At 47.6% G+C, this 15,627-nt stretch overlaps 1 protein-coding gene across 1 annotated transcript; it reads left to right on the top strand.

Annotated features, from left to right (window-relative positions):
• The first annotated feature begins 138 nt into the window (after positions 1–138).
• FAM78A (family with sequence similarity 78 member A) lies at positions 139–12,198 on the top strand. Its single transcript, XM_024193059.2, has 2 exons — positions 139–1,586; positions 11,657–12,198. The coding sequence occupies exons 1-2, from the start codon at positions 1,264–1,266 to the stop codon at positions 12,183–12,185; spliced, it is 852 nt and encodes a 283-aa protein (XP_024048827.1). The 5' UTR covers positions 139–1,263; the 3' UTR covers positions 12,186–12,198.
• The last annotated feature ends 3,429 nt before the right edge of the window (positions 12,199–15,627 follow it).

Here is a 15,627-nt window from a genome sequence, read left to right as displayed (position 1 = left end):
CATCTGAGGACACAGGCGGCGTGACATGCGATCCACTGCAGCATCAAACTAGAAGCCCAGCGCTGGAAGAGGAGGAGGAGGAGGAGGAGGGGGGGTGGGGGGGAAGCTGCGAAGCCACCGCCGGGCTCGTATCCTGCCGGCTTCGCATCCTTCCCCAGCCCAGGTGGCGGGGGCGTGGAGATGTCACGGGCGGCGATTGTTTGCTGCAGGCTGGGTCAGCGTGGCGGATCGTGACCGAGCGGGAGAGCAGCTCTACCCGAAGCAGAAGCATCAGCCACCACCAGTAACAGCAGAGAAACTTTGACAAAACTTCTACAGACCTCAGAGCCGCCGCCTCCCCATCCCACAGCCAGGTGCGGAGCGGAGAGGTGGCAGGACTCAACCCAGGCGAGGTAGCCCCACTCCCCCCAGATCGCGAAAAGCCCAGCGGGGGAGGAGACAGGGCGTCTGCTGTGCTTCCACCAGTTATGTTTCTGCAGCTGGAACCCACAGTGACTGAGGGAAGAAGGGAGAGCAAAGTTGAACCAGAAATCAGCGAAGTGGTGCAATAGAAAAAGCTAAAATAGCTCCTTGGGAACTGCTCATTTTATTCTTTTCTCCTCCTATTGTGTTTCTACATGCAAAGCCGGGGGAATGTGATGCGTGACAAAGACCTGTGATTTATTATTTAAGCTATTACTTAAAAAAAAAATCAGCAACACCCATATCTCTGACATCTACAGAAGCCTCCAACTCAGAGATGTGGCTGATTTAACATTTTCCACCGTTTTTTTTTTAATTACAGTACTATTTTTCTTTGCAAAGGGAAGTTATGAACAACTGCAAGTCCGGAAGTGAAAATCTACAGGGGCTGTGACAAGAAGTATTTTATTATTTATATAGATGTGTCTATCAGCATTCTGCTTTTTCATCCAAAGAATAAAGGGAAATGCCAGCTTCGCTGATGTTTCATGGTGAACAGATGGCATTCAAAAAGAGGAAGGACTAAATATCTCATCTTTAAAAAAAGGAGATGATTATTTATTGAACTCAAGACTTTTTTTAATCCAAAGAATATATGAATGAAAGATTTCATCTGTCATTAACTGGAGAATAAGAAAAGGCCCCTTTGCTTCTGAAGTGCAGCTAAATCCATAAAAGCAGCAGCGATAATCCTGAAATTCAAATAAAGACTTTATATGATGAATTTTCTATCCTATGGATATCATTTTTGAGATTACAAACCAGGAAGATCTATATTTGATCTAGCACCATATCATTTCAATGCCTAATCTTCCCCAGGATTGCTGGAGTGTCCTAGGAATTGCACTGGTGTTGTATGCCATGGGCTGTATTCAGAGTATTAGCTGCAAATCCAAAGTTTTCCGGGAAAGTATTTCAGTGATTGAAGTGAAAGCCTCCATCGATCCTGTTCCCACCAGCATCGACGAATCGTCCAGCGTGGTTCTGCGATACCGGACCCCTCACTTTCGAGCCTCTGCCCAGGTCTTGGTACCTCCTATCTCCAAGAAAGAGACCTGGATCGTGGGTTGGATTCAAGCATGTAGCCATATGGAGTTTTACAACCACTACGGGGAGCAGGGAATGTAAGTATTTCCAGTGAGGGAGAGGTGTGTGTGTGTGTGTTGCAGTAGGGGAAGCAGGACTTGGCTGGTGAAGCACCATTTAACCCATTTGATTTACCTTCTCTAATATTAAAACTGTACACTTCTTTAAAAAAAGAGATAAGGGCTTGATCTTGCCCCCTTAAAGGCATTGGGTGTTTTTCCATTGACGCCCAGGGGAACAAAATCAGTCTCCAAAACAGAAACGCTTGGTTTGGTAGCCATCCAAATGCAATACCATTTATTCAGAGGGTAGTCCGAGGGTTCCAGCAACACTGTAAAACCTGAAAGCAGAAGTCACCCCGCCACGAGATTGTGGAGAAAACAAGGGTGTTGCTTTTCATATGATAAGGGAGTTCCTTCCATGCCAGCTCTTCGCCGATGCCCCCTTTTTAAAAAAAGGAAAGGGTGCTTTCTGACAAATCAGAATGCAAACAAATGCCGACACTTGCAGCGCTCTGCTGCTGTAAACAAGTTGGGTTGCTATTCCTGCAATGTGCTATCAGCAGGGCTGAGGGCTTGACATTACACCATCCATGAATGGAAGGCAGCATTAGGGGGCTGAATTCTGTTTGCTTTGCTCATTGCAACAGGCTGCCTGCATGGGTGAGGCAAGCAGGATTTGGCTGCAAGAGTGATGGGTTAACCCTCTGCAGCACCCTGGGGCTGCGGTTAAAAATGTACATCTCCATCCACACCATGTAAGAACAGGAAGTGAAAAGACCAGGGGAAAAAACCACACACCTCTCAACCTCCAAATTGTGATGTAAGTGGAAATGCAGCTCCACCTATATATATAAATAACTAACTATTACACACACACACCCACACAGAATAGCAAGTGTGTGGCTCATGGGTAAAACTAGTAGAAGACTCATGGTGCAGCGGAAGTGGTTTGCCCAGCCAGCAGTACAAGAGCCTGACGTTGGAACATAGCGTAGGCTAGGAGAGGCAGGTGGCTTGGTGACTGGACGCACTGATGCTGCCCGGTCTCCAGCGGAAGATGGGATGAAAAGGTCAGGCTTAAGCAGCCTTCCTGCTTGCTAATTCAGCAAGCACCGCGTAAGGGAAATGCTTGCCTAGCTAGGGGAAAGACAGGCCAACTACAAAATAAAAGGTGGGGAGGAGGGAAGAGAAGGGGGACAGAGGATAGAACCAGAGAGCAGATGAACCTAACATATTGCCTTCCCAAAAGGTCCAACTGCCTCGCTGCTGTACTCCGCCTTCCAGTGCCTCTCCCCTCCAGGAGCACTGCAGGACCCAGAGAGGGCAAGCTTATATACAATATTTGCCCAGCCTAGTGACATTTCAGGCATGAAGTGAATGTGCGCCTGACAGGCCCAGCGCCCCAGGGGAGCAGATTGCCAAGGAGCAACAGTTCCCACTTTCTGTCCCCATTTCCTTTCTCAGCTCATTGTTGGTGAGGGGGAGCGTTCTGCTTGAGCACATTGGCAACAGCCAAATATTGATAGAGTTAGGTTGGATGGGGAAGGGGGTAAGATTTTACTGATTTTAAAGCACACACAGTGGGCTGAGCCCTGGAAGGTTGGGCTCACTGTCTGCTCTTTAAAATAGGGTTCTGCAGGGTAGGGCCCAGCAACAAGAAATTAGGGCTGGGGGTTTCAAAGCTGAAACAAATTGGGTGCCTAACTCCATAGCCTCATTTGACAATCTTAGCCTAGATGATCAGGTGCGAAGGAAAACACAAAAATCCACTGGTGTATAAATATAGGTGGGTATTCAGTAAAACAAAACTAACAGGGCAGTTGTCCTATACCCGACTCTGTCACTCACATGCAGAGAGCTGGGGCAAGTCACTTTGTCTGTGCCTCAGTTTCCCCATCTGTACATTGAGGATAATGATGTTGACCTTCCTTTCTAAAATGTTGTGATAGCTGTAGAATAAAAATTCTGTATAAGAGCTAAGTATTATCAGAGCAGCTGGAATTAAGCTCATATACAGAGGAACCATGAACTATAATTCAGTAAACAATGAAAATTTAGGGATGAAAATATCATTGCATGTGTGCAAAGAGGTGCTTTCCTCTGGGGTCAGCCATATTTAGCTGATTTTGTACATTACGAAAACATGATTAAAAGTTTGTTGGCCTCTCCATGCCATTTCCTTAGAGAGTTGCCCCCAGACCTGCCACATGATAAAGCTATAAAAAGGGCATTTGGGGAGAAAGACCTCTTAATGCCATTGGACTGCAAGAGCTTTTTACCAATGGAAATCTGGTTGAAAGAATGGGCCAGGTCGTCAGCTGGTGTACATCAGCAGAGCTCCATTGCTGGAGTTTTACAGCAGTGGAGAATTTGGCCCAAGGAACACTCCCTCTTAAATAGGAACATTTTTTAAAAAATCACTGTTGGAACAGACCATTAAAACAGGCTCTAATAACTCTGAGTACAAAAATTAATGTCCATGCCCTGAATGAAGTCTGATGGCACGGGAAGGATTCAGGTTGAGAATGGGAGCCTCATCTTCGCACCAGGCTTTGAAGCGTTTTTGCTTTTGCATTCTGAAGTGGTCAGTCACCTACACACTGCCCATTGCACTGAAGAAGGCAGGCATGGCTGGGGAACGCAGACTGAGCTGTGCGTACCCCTCAGTACTAGATGGAGGAGAGATACAGAGGCAATCTGTCAAACACACGCTTGTTTAAAAGGATGTCTGCAGCTCGGGGATTAGGTGCCAAATTTTTAGGTTTCTCACGCACACACACACACACACGCATGCTTACTTTTGAAAAACCTAATGCTAAGAGAAAGGTCATTGCTTAAAAAGTCACTGAACGCTTCCTTGGCCATGAAGATTCCCCCTGCAGTGTCATGAGCCGAAAGCAAACAGCAGAGCAATAGAGCACAAGGACTACAAAGTGAAACTGCCTGCTGGTCCTATTCTGCTGTCCTTTTGCAAACTACTTGCCCTGGTTATTAGGTTGTATGGAGAGCCCGGTTCTGATACCATTGCTTACCCGGAGTAGCACTTCCATGGAAGTGAATGGAACTATCTGTCTGGAGCAAGATGCTACTCAACTGGGGTGATCAGAATCAGGCAGTGAAAACTTTGCTTAAGCAGGGAGGGGAAGGTCAGGCCCTACTTAAATTGTAAGCGCTTTGAGGCAGGGACCATCTCTTTGTTCTGTGTTTGTACAGTGCCTAGCACAGTGTGGTCCATGACTGGGGCTCCTAGGTGCTATCGTAATACAAATAATAATATAAAATTTACGTGAAATTAACCAGGTTAATTTCACTGTCTCCATGGAGTAAAGTGCACGTAGCAGCACAGATGGTGATAAGCAAAACACAGACTGATAAATAAAGCAGACTTTTTGAGTCATCTGCAAAGGCTTTTTAAAATAAAATTGTATATAGATTTTTATCTCTACCGTGTCCCTTAAAGTTTTAAAAGAGAGATGCCTTAAAGATTACATCTTCCAGGGCCTACAACAGAAATAGAATTAAACTGATCTCTGCTATAAAAACAAACCTATATGAAGAATAAACTTCCAAGACCCCAGGAGGAGAAATGTGATTGGAGACTAATCCACTAAAAGAACGGTGACATTTCTGATGTGCAGCATACCAACTCATTGAGGTTCCTCCAAAGTCTAAAAGTGGTAACAGCTCTGCTACTCTCACGCATGAAAGTCTGTCCCCATTCCACTTTCTCATTCACTTCTCGTTCTTTACCAGGAGCCCTACTGAATGGTTTTGCAGTGCTGAAGTAGGTGAGGTAGAGGGTAAAAGCCAATTTATAAAGGGAGTTGTATTGAACGTGGCGGATCAGGGGTATAAATCCATAGAAATCCAGTTCAGGATTATTCCCGCTTGTTGCTAATGGGCAGTGCTGCCTTGGTCTGTTTCTGTCACCAGCACAGACTTGGTTAGCTGGTGATGTTGGTCACAATGAATCATGTGGAAGGATGGGTGGAAAGCCCAGGATGGCTTTGCATTGCCCCCTGATATGGATTCCTCTTGGGCATCTGTGCAAAGCAAAGTCTAGATCTGATGCAAGCGCCCCCCTTTTATTATAAAAACGATATGCAAGGCCAGAATGTCCTGTGACTAATTAAGGTCTGGCTTCAAGCATTGAGGTCCGAGGATGAGCTAGCACCCGAGTGTTTACTGATGGCACGTTATGCCTGTCTGAAAAGGTTAACTTAATGCACCCATGTCATCCTGCTTGCTGCGGAAAGCTGGAGGTCACTTTGCTGTGTCTGCACACAATGCTGCACTTTTAGCCTCATGTTATGCTGCAGGGGAACATCCAGAGAGATTGTATAAGCCAGGTCCCCTCTTTAGGGAATAGAAAGAAACATGCCTGAAAAGGAAATCGGGAGGGTCAGAGCCCAAATTAGGAGGGCTGGAAAATATGGCTTGACAGGCTACAGCCCGGGCACCATTGCTCCATGGAGATGTAGCTGAAAGAGTATTCATGTGTTAGTAAAGGCCCTGTGGTAAATTAAAGCAGGCCTTTCAGCTACCTAGTTTATGGTGATTCTGGACGACCGAGCAGCAGAGTAAAACACAAACTTGTCAGCATTACAAGCCAGAACCATTGATTTTGGAGCTGCTCAGCCTGAAATCAGATGGCCTTGGGAGTTCACACAGCTTCCCTGGTGTCGAATAATTTACAGTGCAAGTTTCTGGGCTTTCCATGGCACGGTTTTAATCCCAGAGAGATCCGTTTGTAGCAATGGGGCATTCTGCAGCACCTCCTTCTGAGCATGTTAAAATGGCCGGTTGGGGAGAATTATTTGACTTCATATGGACAAGCCACACAATCAAAGGTCATGACCCCTCTTGGCAAGAGATCTTTGATAATAACAGCAGGCAAGGGGCAGGAACTCCAGGTTTTGTGGTTCATGAACTATGCTATTTAGTTTCCCTTTGCTCCAGTAACAGGATGATGACGAAGGCCTACTTCTTCCTCTCACTAACATTTGCGAGTAAATTTGAGGCTCATTGAAATCCTCAGGATTAGTCACACTTGCTAGAATTAGGCATAGAGCCATTGGGTATTGTGCAAATTTCCTCCCCAAACCTTTCACCTGCCCTGCAGCATCCACTCCTAATCCCCCACCCCGAGTCAGTCTATAAAGTTAAACCAATGCACCTCAGCCATATAGCAACACTCCTTACCGGTCTAATCCAGGGCCCAGCACAGATCTGCCTAGGCCTCTCAGTGCTGACTTGCAACAACCTTTGCAGAGCTGCTCCTGACCAGAGGCTCTTACGTAGTGGTTTTGGGATGCAGACAAAAGATCCATCAGGCACTAAGGTGGAACCAATTAACTTGTTTTCTAAGGCTAGGTCTACACTACGGGGGGGCGGTCGACCTAAGATACGCAACTTCAGCTACGTGAATAGTGTAGCTGAAGTTGCGTATTTTAGGTCGACTTACCTGGCTGTGAGGGCGGTGGCGAGTCGACCGCTGCCGCGCCGCCGTCGACTCCGCTTCCGCCTTGTGCCGCGGTGGATTTCTGGAGTCGACGGAAGAGCCATCGGGGATCGATTTTATCGCGTCTTCACTAGACGCGATAAGTCGATCCCCAATAGATCGATTGCTACCCGCCAATCCGGCGGGTAGTGAAGACATGCCCACAGTTTCAGTAGCATCCTCAGCCAGACAGTTTTTCCACCAGCCTGTGGCAAGGGTAGGACAAACCAGCTCAGGATACAGTTACAAACCTCAAGTAGCGGTCTGAGTCCCAAACGAGATGTCCCAGTGTGGTGCACCCACGTTTGTACAGCCCCTGCGCCTGTGTCTCAGCAGTGGGCACATCCATAATGTATAGGAACGTCTAGGAAATTGTCACGCCTCGTCCCCGGGCCTCAATCAAACAGCATCAGCAACGATTTGAACGGAAAGTAATCCTAAACCATCTGCTGAAAGGGGGAGAAAGGATTCCCATATGGTATTTCAAAGATCACACTTGATGAGACGTTGCTGCAAGGGCTAAACCTGTTGCTATAGTACGTGACCTCCTATTCATCTTCCCTCGCCGGGAGGAGTTCACTGAAAAATCCCTGGAGCTTTTCTTTCTCATGCCTTGTTGAGGGGCGTAGGGGAGGAATGACTCCTAGCTGTTTAAGAGACACTCATATAATCAGCCTCCCCTGTGCCATGGGGTTATGGCTAGAATCCACTCAGAGGGTTTCTTTTTACAGTTTTAGGTCAGAAGTGGCTCTCAGGCAAAGGACTCCCTCTGTCTGTTGGCAATATACTTGGAAGAACAAGAACTGCCGCAGACAGTATGTTAGCCAATAGGTTTGTAGCACATGACAAACAGAATCAGGCTATATACCCCTACAGGTTCTGATAACATCACATGGCACTGAACTTACCAGGCTGGGGGGCAGGATGCCAGGTTTCTGTGGCCTGGACGGTCTGAGGCCAGGACGTTCAGAAGTGACTAGTGATTTTTAGGGGCCCAACTTGAGACACCTTAAAGGGGCCTAATTTCCAGGAAGTGCTGAGCACCTGCGCTCTGCAAATCAGTCTCCTTGAAGGTAGGCACCCAAAGTTGCTAGTCACTTTTGAAGATCTTGACCCCAGATCTTAGCGCCCTATGCAGTTTCCTAAAATAATGCTTTGCACTTAATATTTTCCTTTTATGTTGTGTCTTCCATCCTGCAACACCTCTGAGCACTTTACAGACGACAGCACTAGGCATACAGCCACCCAGTATACAGCACACTGCATAACCACAAGTGCAAGGCTTTTAACCAAGGAGACGACGACAAACCTCGGATCGTATAAAATATCCCACAGGATGGTTAGAGCCAAACTTCTGCTGCTAACTAGTGAAAGAGAAATCTCATGGGGCTCTCCAAACATTAAACTAATTAGCCCTCAGAACAGCTTTGTGAGGTAGCTTTTATTATTCCCAAGTTACAGATTGGAAAACTGAGGCAAGGAGAGGGTCAGTGGCTAGCCCAAAACCACACAGAGTCAATATTAGATTAGACTGTAGAATCCCCTGCTCCCAGTCCTGTGCTCAAAGCATGTTTCTCTGATTTACTCTAAGGGCTGTTTTAAAGGTTGGGACATAGGACTTGTACTGAAGTGCAAGAAAATTCCCCCCAAACACAGTAATTCTAGCCTGTGATAGCCAGTAGGAATTCAGTGTGCACATGAGAACCAGCGTTGCCAGCCCAATTTGTAAAAGCAGGCCTCCAGAATGCATCTTGGCCTTTGGGCTCACGTCAGCATTTGTGGTCACAAAACATACTACATTGCACATACTGGTATGCTGTGGAGTATTGTCAAATATTTCATAACTCAGGGTCACACGATCAAAACGGAGCATTGCATGCTGGGACCCGTAATATCTGGGAGCTGCATCTCCATATTAAGACTACAGAATAATGCTCTGTCTTGTTACAAGTGGAGGGTCACTGATAAAGATGGAGCATTGCATACCGGCCCTGGGGTGTTTACTTTGCAAAAAAAATCAGGCTCTCAGCTGAGCTCAGCTACCTCTGGCATCATGTTCCTCTTACCCAATAATCAGCGTCTCATAATGGGCCTGAAAAATCCAACTGGAAGGGTCAAAACTCCAGCATTTGATGTTAAAGATGCAGGTCGGGCAGGAACATTTTTGTTCATCTTCTCAATAGAAAGCACTAGCCTTTTCGTTGGAGTCCTGTGATTACGTTTAAACTTGCAATCAGAAAGACTGACTGCAGCTGCTCTCCCCTCCCCCTCCTGGTTTAGAGGGCATTGAACCTCTTAGCCTTTGCTTTTGTGGTTACTGTGATGGCCTTGGGGCTGCGGTGTGGCACTTTTGTCTAACGGTGACAGCAGGGGATGAGGAGTCAGAACTTCTAGGTGCTTTCCCCAGCTCTGCCACTAACATTTATCATTTGTATTTTGGTAGGTAGTGCCTGAGGCTCCAACCAAAATTAGACCCACCTTGTGCTGGGCACCACACAGACAGGAGGCTCTCTGCTCTGAAGAGCTTACAGGCTAAACAGACAAAAGGTGGGAGGGGAAGTGACTTGTCCAAGCTCAGCCATGAGGTCAGCAGTGGAGCGGAGGGAACAGAACCCGGGTCTCCTGAGTCCCACTCTAGGGGCCTAGCCACTGGACTGCACACTCTCTCACTGCTCTAACGTGCTGTGAGGTTGGGTCAGGCATTTAGGGCCAGGTTCTCAGAAGCGTCGAGCACTCCCAGACCCCACTAACGTCAGTGGGCTCTGCAAGTGCTGAGCAACTTGGGGGGAGGGAGGGGGAAAAATCAGACCATTTACACCTCTATGCTTCAACATCTGTAAAATGGATAAAACACAAGGTAGGTGGGAGGGGGGCTACGGTGCTTATTAGTGTTTGGAAAATGCGGTGAGCGCCCTGGATTTAGAAATGCAAAGTAGTATACGCAGACCCTCTATACCTTTGTCAAGCCACAGACTTTACCTCCCTGCACTCTCCAGCTGCCTAATTAAGAACAATCTGCCCAACTGTAACGCTCTTCTCCCCCCCCCCCCCCCCGGGAAGGCTGCTCTTTTGTAGCTGAACTGCAAAGTAACAGCCCCGAGGGTCACTGGAACAACTTGCCTCATTATTATTGGTTTGGTTGGGTTTTTAGCTGCACCGTCAAATCTTGTGCTGTAAGAAAGTTGTCTTAGATTAAAGTGGAGGGACTGGGGAAGGGGTAGAGGGAGAGGCTGGGCCTTATTTAATGTAATTTGTATTAAAGTAGTGTCCAGAGCCCATGGTCAGGATCAGAACCCCATTGTTCTGGATGCTGTACAAGGCAATCCTTGCCCATGACTAGGGCCCTACCAAATTCACAGCCATGAAATCTGGTCTGTTGTGTACTTTTACCCCATATTCTACAGATTTCACGTGCGAAACCAGCATTCCTCAAACAGGAGGTCCTGACCCAAAAGGGGGTTGCAAGGTTATTGTAGGGGGGTCATGGTATTGCCACCTTTACTTCTTTGCTGCCTTCAGAGCTAGGTGGCCGGAGAGAAGTGGCTGTTGGCCAGGTGCCCAGCTCTGAAGGCAGCACCCTGCCACCAGCAGCGCAGAAGTAAGGGTGGCAATACCAAGACTCCCCCCTACAATAACCTTGCAACCCCGCCCCCCACAACACCCTTTTGGGTCAGGACCCCTACAGTTACAACACTGTGAAATTTCAGATTTAAATTTATGAAATCATGAAATTTATGATTTTTTAAATCCTATGACCGTGAAATTGAGCAAAATGGACCGTGAATTTGGAGGGCCCTACCCATGACTGGTATAGAGCAGGGGCAGCTGGAGAGGACAGTGGCTTGTCCAGAACGTTGAACAATGGTGTGTGGTTAGAGACTGAATGAAGATAGGAAGGTCCCTGCTAAACGCAAGTATTTATTTCAGGACTTAGCGAGGGGCAGGGCCCTCAAAGCCATTAGACTGCGGACCTCCTCTCCCCACCACTCAAGGCTGCTCCTCCTGTTGCATAGGATTGGGAGTCTGACTGCCAGCTTGGCAGCAGCCCTGCCTAGTTGGGAAACTTGGGTTTGACTCCTCCTCTTACTTAAAACCAGCAGGGGCCAGGAAACTGGAGGCAGCTTATTTGTCCTGGAGGCAAGGGAATGAGTAAGAGGCTGAGTAAGGAGCAGCACAAGACCGGTTGCAATAAAGGGTTTTTAAGGGACAGGAGAAAAGAGAACTGGGGTGGGTCTCATGGCTCTGATCGTGGTATAAAGGGCCCTCTGTAGAAGTTTAGAAACACCAGTATATTTGAGAGCACTCCCAGTAGTTAAGTTGCGACCACACTGGTACCAAGCCTAGAGACTGAATTTCCAATCCTGTTTGATACCAGTGCAGTGGTGCCCCCCACCTCTAGGATTGGGCCTAGGCGTTTGCAATGCTGTTTTAACAGAAGGGATGAGCGCTCATCGCAGAGTAACATTGGGAGCACAAATCCCGATGGAGGAAGATACAAGGGAGCTGCACTCAGAGCCGCCCCCGCTCTCAGGCTGTACAATGAAAACCCAGCCCAGTGAGTCCCTGCGCTAATCAGTTTTCCGTGATTCCTTCTTGGTTGTGGCAGGTCGAGTTGGGAGCTCCCGGACCTGCAAGATGGCAAGATCCAGGCCATAAGTGACTCGGACGGTGTGAACTACCCCTGGTACGGCAACACCACAGAAACCTGCATGATCGTGGGACCCACCAGGAAGGAATCCAAGTTCAACATCAGTATGAATGATAACTTCTACCCAAGCGTCACGTGGGCGGTGCCTGTGAGCGAGAGCAACGTGGCGAAACTCACGAGCATCCACCGGGATCAAAGCTTCACCACCTGGTTGGTTGCCACCAACACGGCCACCAGCGAGATGGTGACCCTGCAGACTATCAAGTGGCGTATGAGGCTGGGCATAGAGGTGAATCCCAGCAGACCCTTGGGGCAGCGTGCTACGCTGCGGCAACCCTTTGCTCAAGAGCAGCCCCAGGTCCTTAGCAAGAATGAGCCAATACCACCCAGTGCCCTTGTGAAACCCAATGCCAATGATGCTCAGGTACTCATGTGGAGGCCAAAGGACGGGCCACCACTAGTGGTGATCCCTTCAAAATATCGGTAATAGCAACCTGGCATCCCGGCACCAGAAGGGAAGAAAATAACCCTGCACTTAGATACTTTTAGAATCTAAGCAAAATTGAGATGCACTTTTTATTCATTCAACAGAAATGCAACCATTCTACCTTCTCCCATTGGGACGGATCTCACTGTGCTAAAGCTAAAGAGGAGACCTTGACCAGGGTCTGTCTCGTCACCTGATTCCTAAGGGAGGAATCAGCAAACTAAACTTTATTTCTAGCCCTGTAGCTTTCTTTTCTTCCTGACTTTAGTTATTGTTTGAACTTCAGTCTCATTAGCTCACCCAGACTGTCCAGAACAAAATAAGGTTTTTAACTGGGATTTTATTATGTTTGGTGGGAGGAAAGGGATTTTTTTTCTCTCCCCAGAATGAAACTCAAGTTCCTGGAGCTAAACGCTGACTATTTATTTATTATTATGGGTTTTTTTTAAAATGATAAAAGGTTCTGAGTTGCAAACCTAAGTCATGCGGCCTTATGTAGACTTTGCTTTGCATTGCCAAACTTTTGCCTTAAAGCTGTGTTTGAAAGAAAATTTAATCTCACCAAGCAGAATCTCTTTTCTACAGGATTTTAGGGAGGGTCAGGGGAAGCGTTCTGGATCAAGGGATAGATTGTCAGTGTATCAAGGGATGAGGAGGAAGGAATGATAATGGAAGAAACCAGATTAAAAAGAAAACCTTCCTGGTTTTAAACATGGAATAAGAAAGCACGGAAATAAACCCAGCTCACAACCAGTTGTTTTGCTGTATGAGCAGAAATGGGACTAGTATTGCACACAGTTGCAATGCAAGTAACAAGTTTGTTAGAGAAACATCTTTGGACAAGAGCTGCCAGACCCCTCACTGCTCGATAGAAGGGGGTCGTCACAGCCTTGCATTGCTTAAACTTTCTGAGCGGAGCTTGAGAATACGGAACAATCCAGACAGGGGTGGGAACGACTGGAGATGCGGTACTCAAAAAGAAACACAAATCAGGGGAGTTAGTTCCATCTTGCTTGTCCTGAGGAGATGACTTTCTCCTTCCAAACTAGCCCACTATTATTTCCCCCGAGGACATCGTGACTGCTGGGTCACACACAAGCTGTAATATACGTGGGGTCAAATTCTGCCATCGGTTACTCCCACGAAACCCCAATGAATTCATAACAGGTGGGGTGAGAGGAGCAAGGTACAGCGGGACCCATCTAAAATCACTGGGGCTGCATGGGTGTAAACGAGGGCAGCTGTTGTCCACTGGAGTCTCTGACTCAGGAAGAATTATACCTGTGAAAATAACATGCACCCTTCCTATTAACAGTGAAAACAAAAAAGTCTCCTCTTACTATAGCTTTAGTGCTCACCTGGGCTGATGGAGAACCAGCCTCATGGTCCCACCGGATTCAGTTGGCTTTCAGTGATAAGGGTTGTAGGTGAAGACACAGCTGCAGAGATATGGTGGAAGCATACATGTGTAAGCAGGCGACCTCTAATAAGGTGAAAACGCAAAATCTGCATCCTGCGGGGAGGATGCTGCGGGAAGTCATGTCTGTTTGGAACGTAAGTCAGGGCCCTAAGAAATCATTTGGTGGATCTCCTGGGTGGCCTCAGAGACACCACCAGTATTTCTCCAAAGACAGGAAGCATGAAAAGGAGGCAGCTCAACTGAGACATGTGTGGCTGAGGGGAGTTTAGAAATGGAGGAACTTGTATGGTGGAGGCAGCGTGAGCTGGAGGACAGGGCAGGGGCTGGGAGGAGACGTACCTTCTGTTTTCAGCTCTTGTTGTATGGCCTCAGGCAAGTCTCTTCACCTCTCCACTGCACCTGTAAAATGGGGATAGTGACACTTCCCCTTACCGAGGAATTGCTTAGGGACTAAGAGTGCGCACATGTTCTGTACCTGGCTGGTCCCTGCTCAGCTGGTCTCACTGGGACTCCCCAAGACTCCCATCTGGATCTGCCATTTCCCACGCTATGCTCCAAGCAGCTCTGTCTCTCCCCCACACGCATCGGCGAGCTGCTAGCATTGCAGCCAGCCTCCATGCACGCTCTTTAAAGAGTTCCCCAGCAAGACAGCCTTACGATATACCAGGACCCTCCCTACTTTGTGTCCAACCCCTTTATTTTGGCAGCATGCTCAAATGCCACCCTCCCGCCCAGGGACCAGAAGCCTCAATGCCTGCTTCCAAGCCCCAGCATCCCATATGACAGCACCTATAGTCATCCTCCACCCCACCAGACTCAGAGTTGATCTAGAGGAGGAGGAGGAGGAGGAGATCTAGAGAGGATGATGAATCAAGCTTGAGAGACCTCGTGGTGTGCACGGCGACTGCCTCCATCATTCTTAAGTTCCCCTTTCTTATGTCTAATCAGCTCCCAGCTACAGCTTGACTTGTACAGACCCTTGAGACTTATCCATATCCTCTCCCAGGCAATACCACGCCATAGCAAATCACTGAATACGGCAAAACCTCTTCCTGCTGTGTCCGGACTGGTGATAGTTGGGATGGGCCCAAGTGGTGAAGCTTGCATCCATTTCTCAGCAGCCCCAAAGTTTAGTGTGTGCGCGTTGGGGGAGGGAGGGGAAGGAAGGGGAAGGTGTTCTTCAGGCCTGGCATTATTTTGAGCCTGTTTCTGAAGTGCTGAGTATTTGCAGCTCCTTTTGACTTCAGTACAGGTTGTGGGTTCTCAGCACCTCTGGAACAAAAAAAAAATCAGAACCCACTGTCTTAACTAGCTATATGAAGGAGTGTTCTGAGGAAAGATTTCTTCTCCTGCTCATCCAAAATCACATTCAGGGAATCCTCAGGTCATATTTCATTTAGCGTGGCATTGGGCTTAGTTTCTGGGTACATTAAACAAGCCAGATTCCTACTGCCTATCTTGCTGGATTGGATACACCCCTGCAATTTGACATTAACCTTCTTGCTAAGACTCTCCTGCTGCACTGAGTAGACCTGGCTGGGCAGTAAATGTGAGAATGAAGGTTCATGTCAGGGGTCAGTTTTGCATGGCCTTTGCAAGGCCTTTAACTCCCACTCCATCCCAAGAATGCCTCTCCCGTTTCCTTGTTGGAAACATCCCTCCCACCTCCCTTTGTGCTGTCAGACGCTGGTGTAGAAAAAGGACACTGCCTTTTTAAGACTTCATGCTTTGTGATTAAATAAATGATGTTTTTCCAATGCTGCTTCATTACGAAAACTGCTGAGGACAGATTGAGCCAACACAAAAGGGGTGGCGGCTGGAAATGAAAAGTGCTATGCACACCACTATTTATATGGCTGGTTAATAACTCAATAGCCATATATTTAGAATTGCTATGCATAGCACTTAGCCTCTCCTTTGGTACTTGAATCTTCAGGGCACCAGCTCATGCTGCACTGAGTGGCTGCAATCAGCAGAGATAAATACAGCTGAGCTACCTCTCTATTAGGGTGCTCTGGAGCC

Source organism: Terrapene carolina, unplaced genomic scaffold, assembly GCF_002925995.2.
Source record: "Terrapene carolina triunguis isolate 2854851 unplaced genomic scaffold, T_m_triunguis-2.0 Scaffold238, whole genome shotgun sequence".
Lineage (NCBI taxonomy): Eukaryota > Metazoa > Chordata > Testudines > Emydidae > Terrapene > Terrapene triunguis.
Note: the sequence above shows the minus strand (reverse complement) of the source record. Positions and strands in the feature narration are given on the sequence as shown.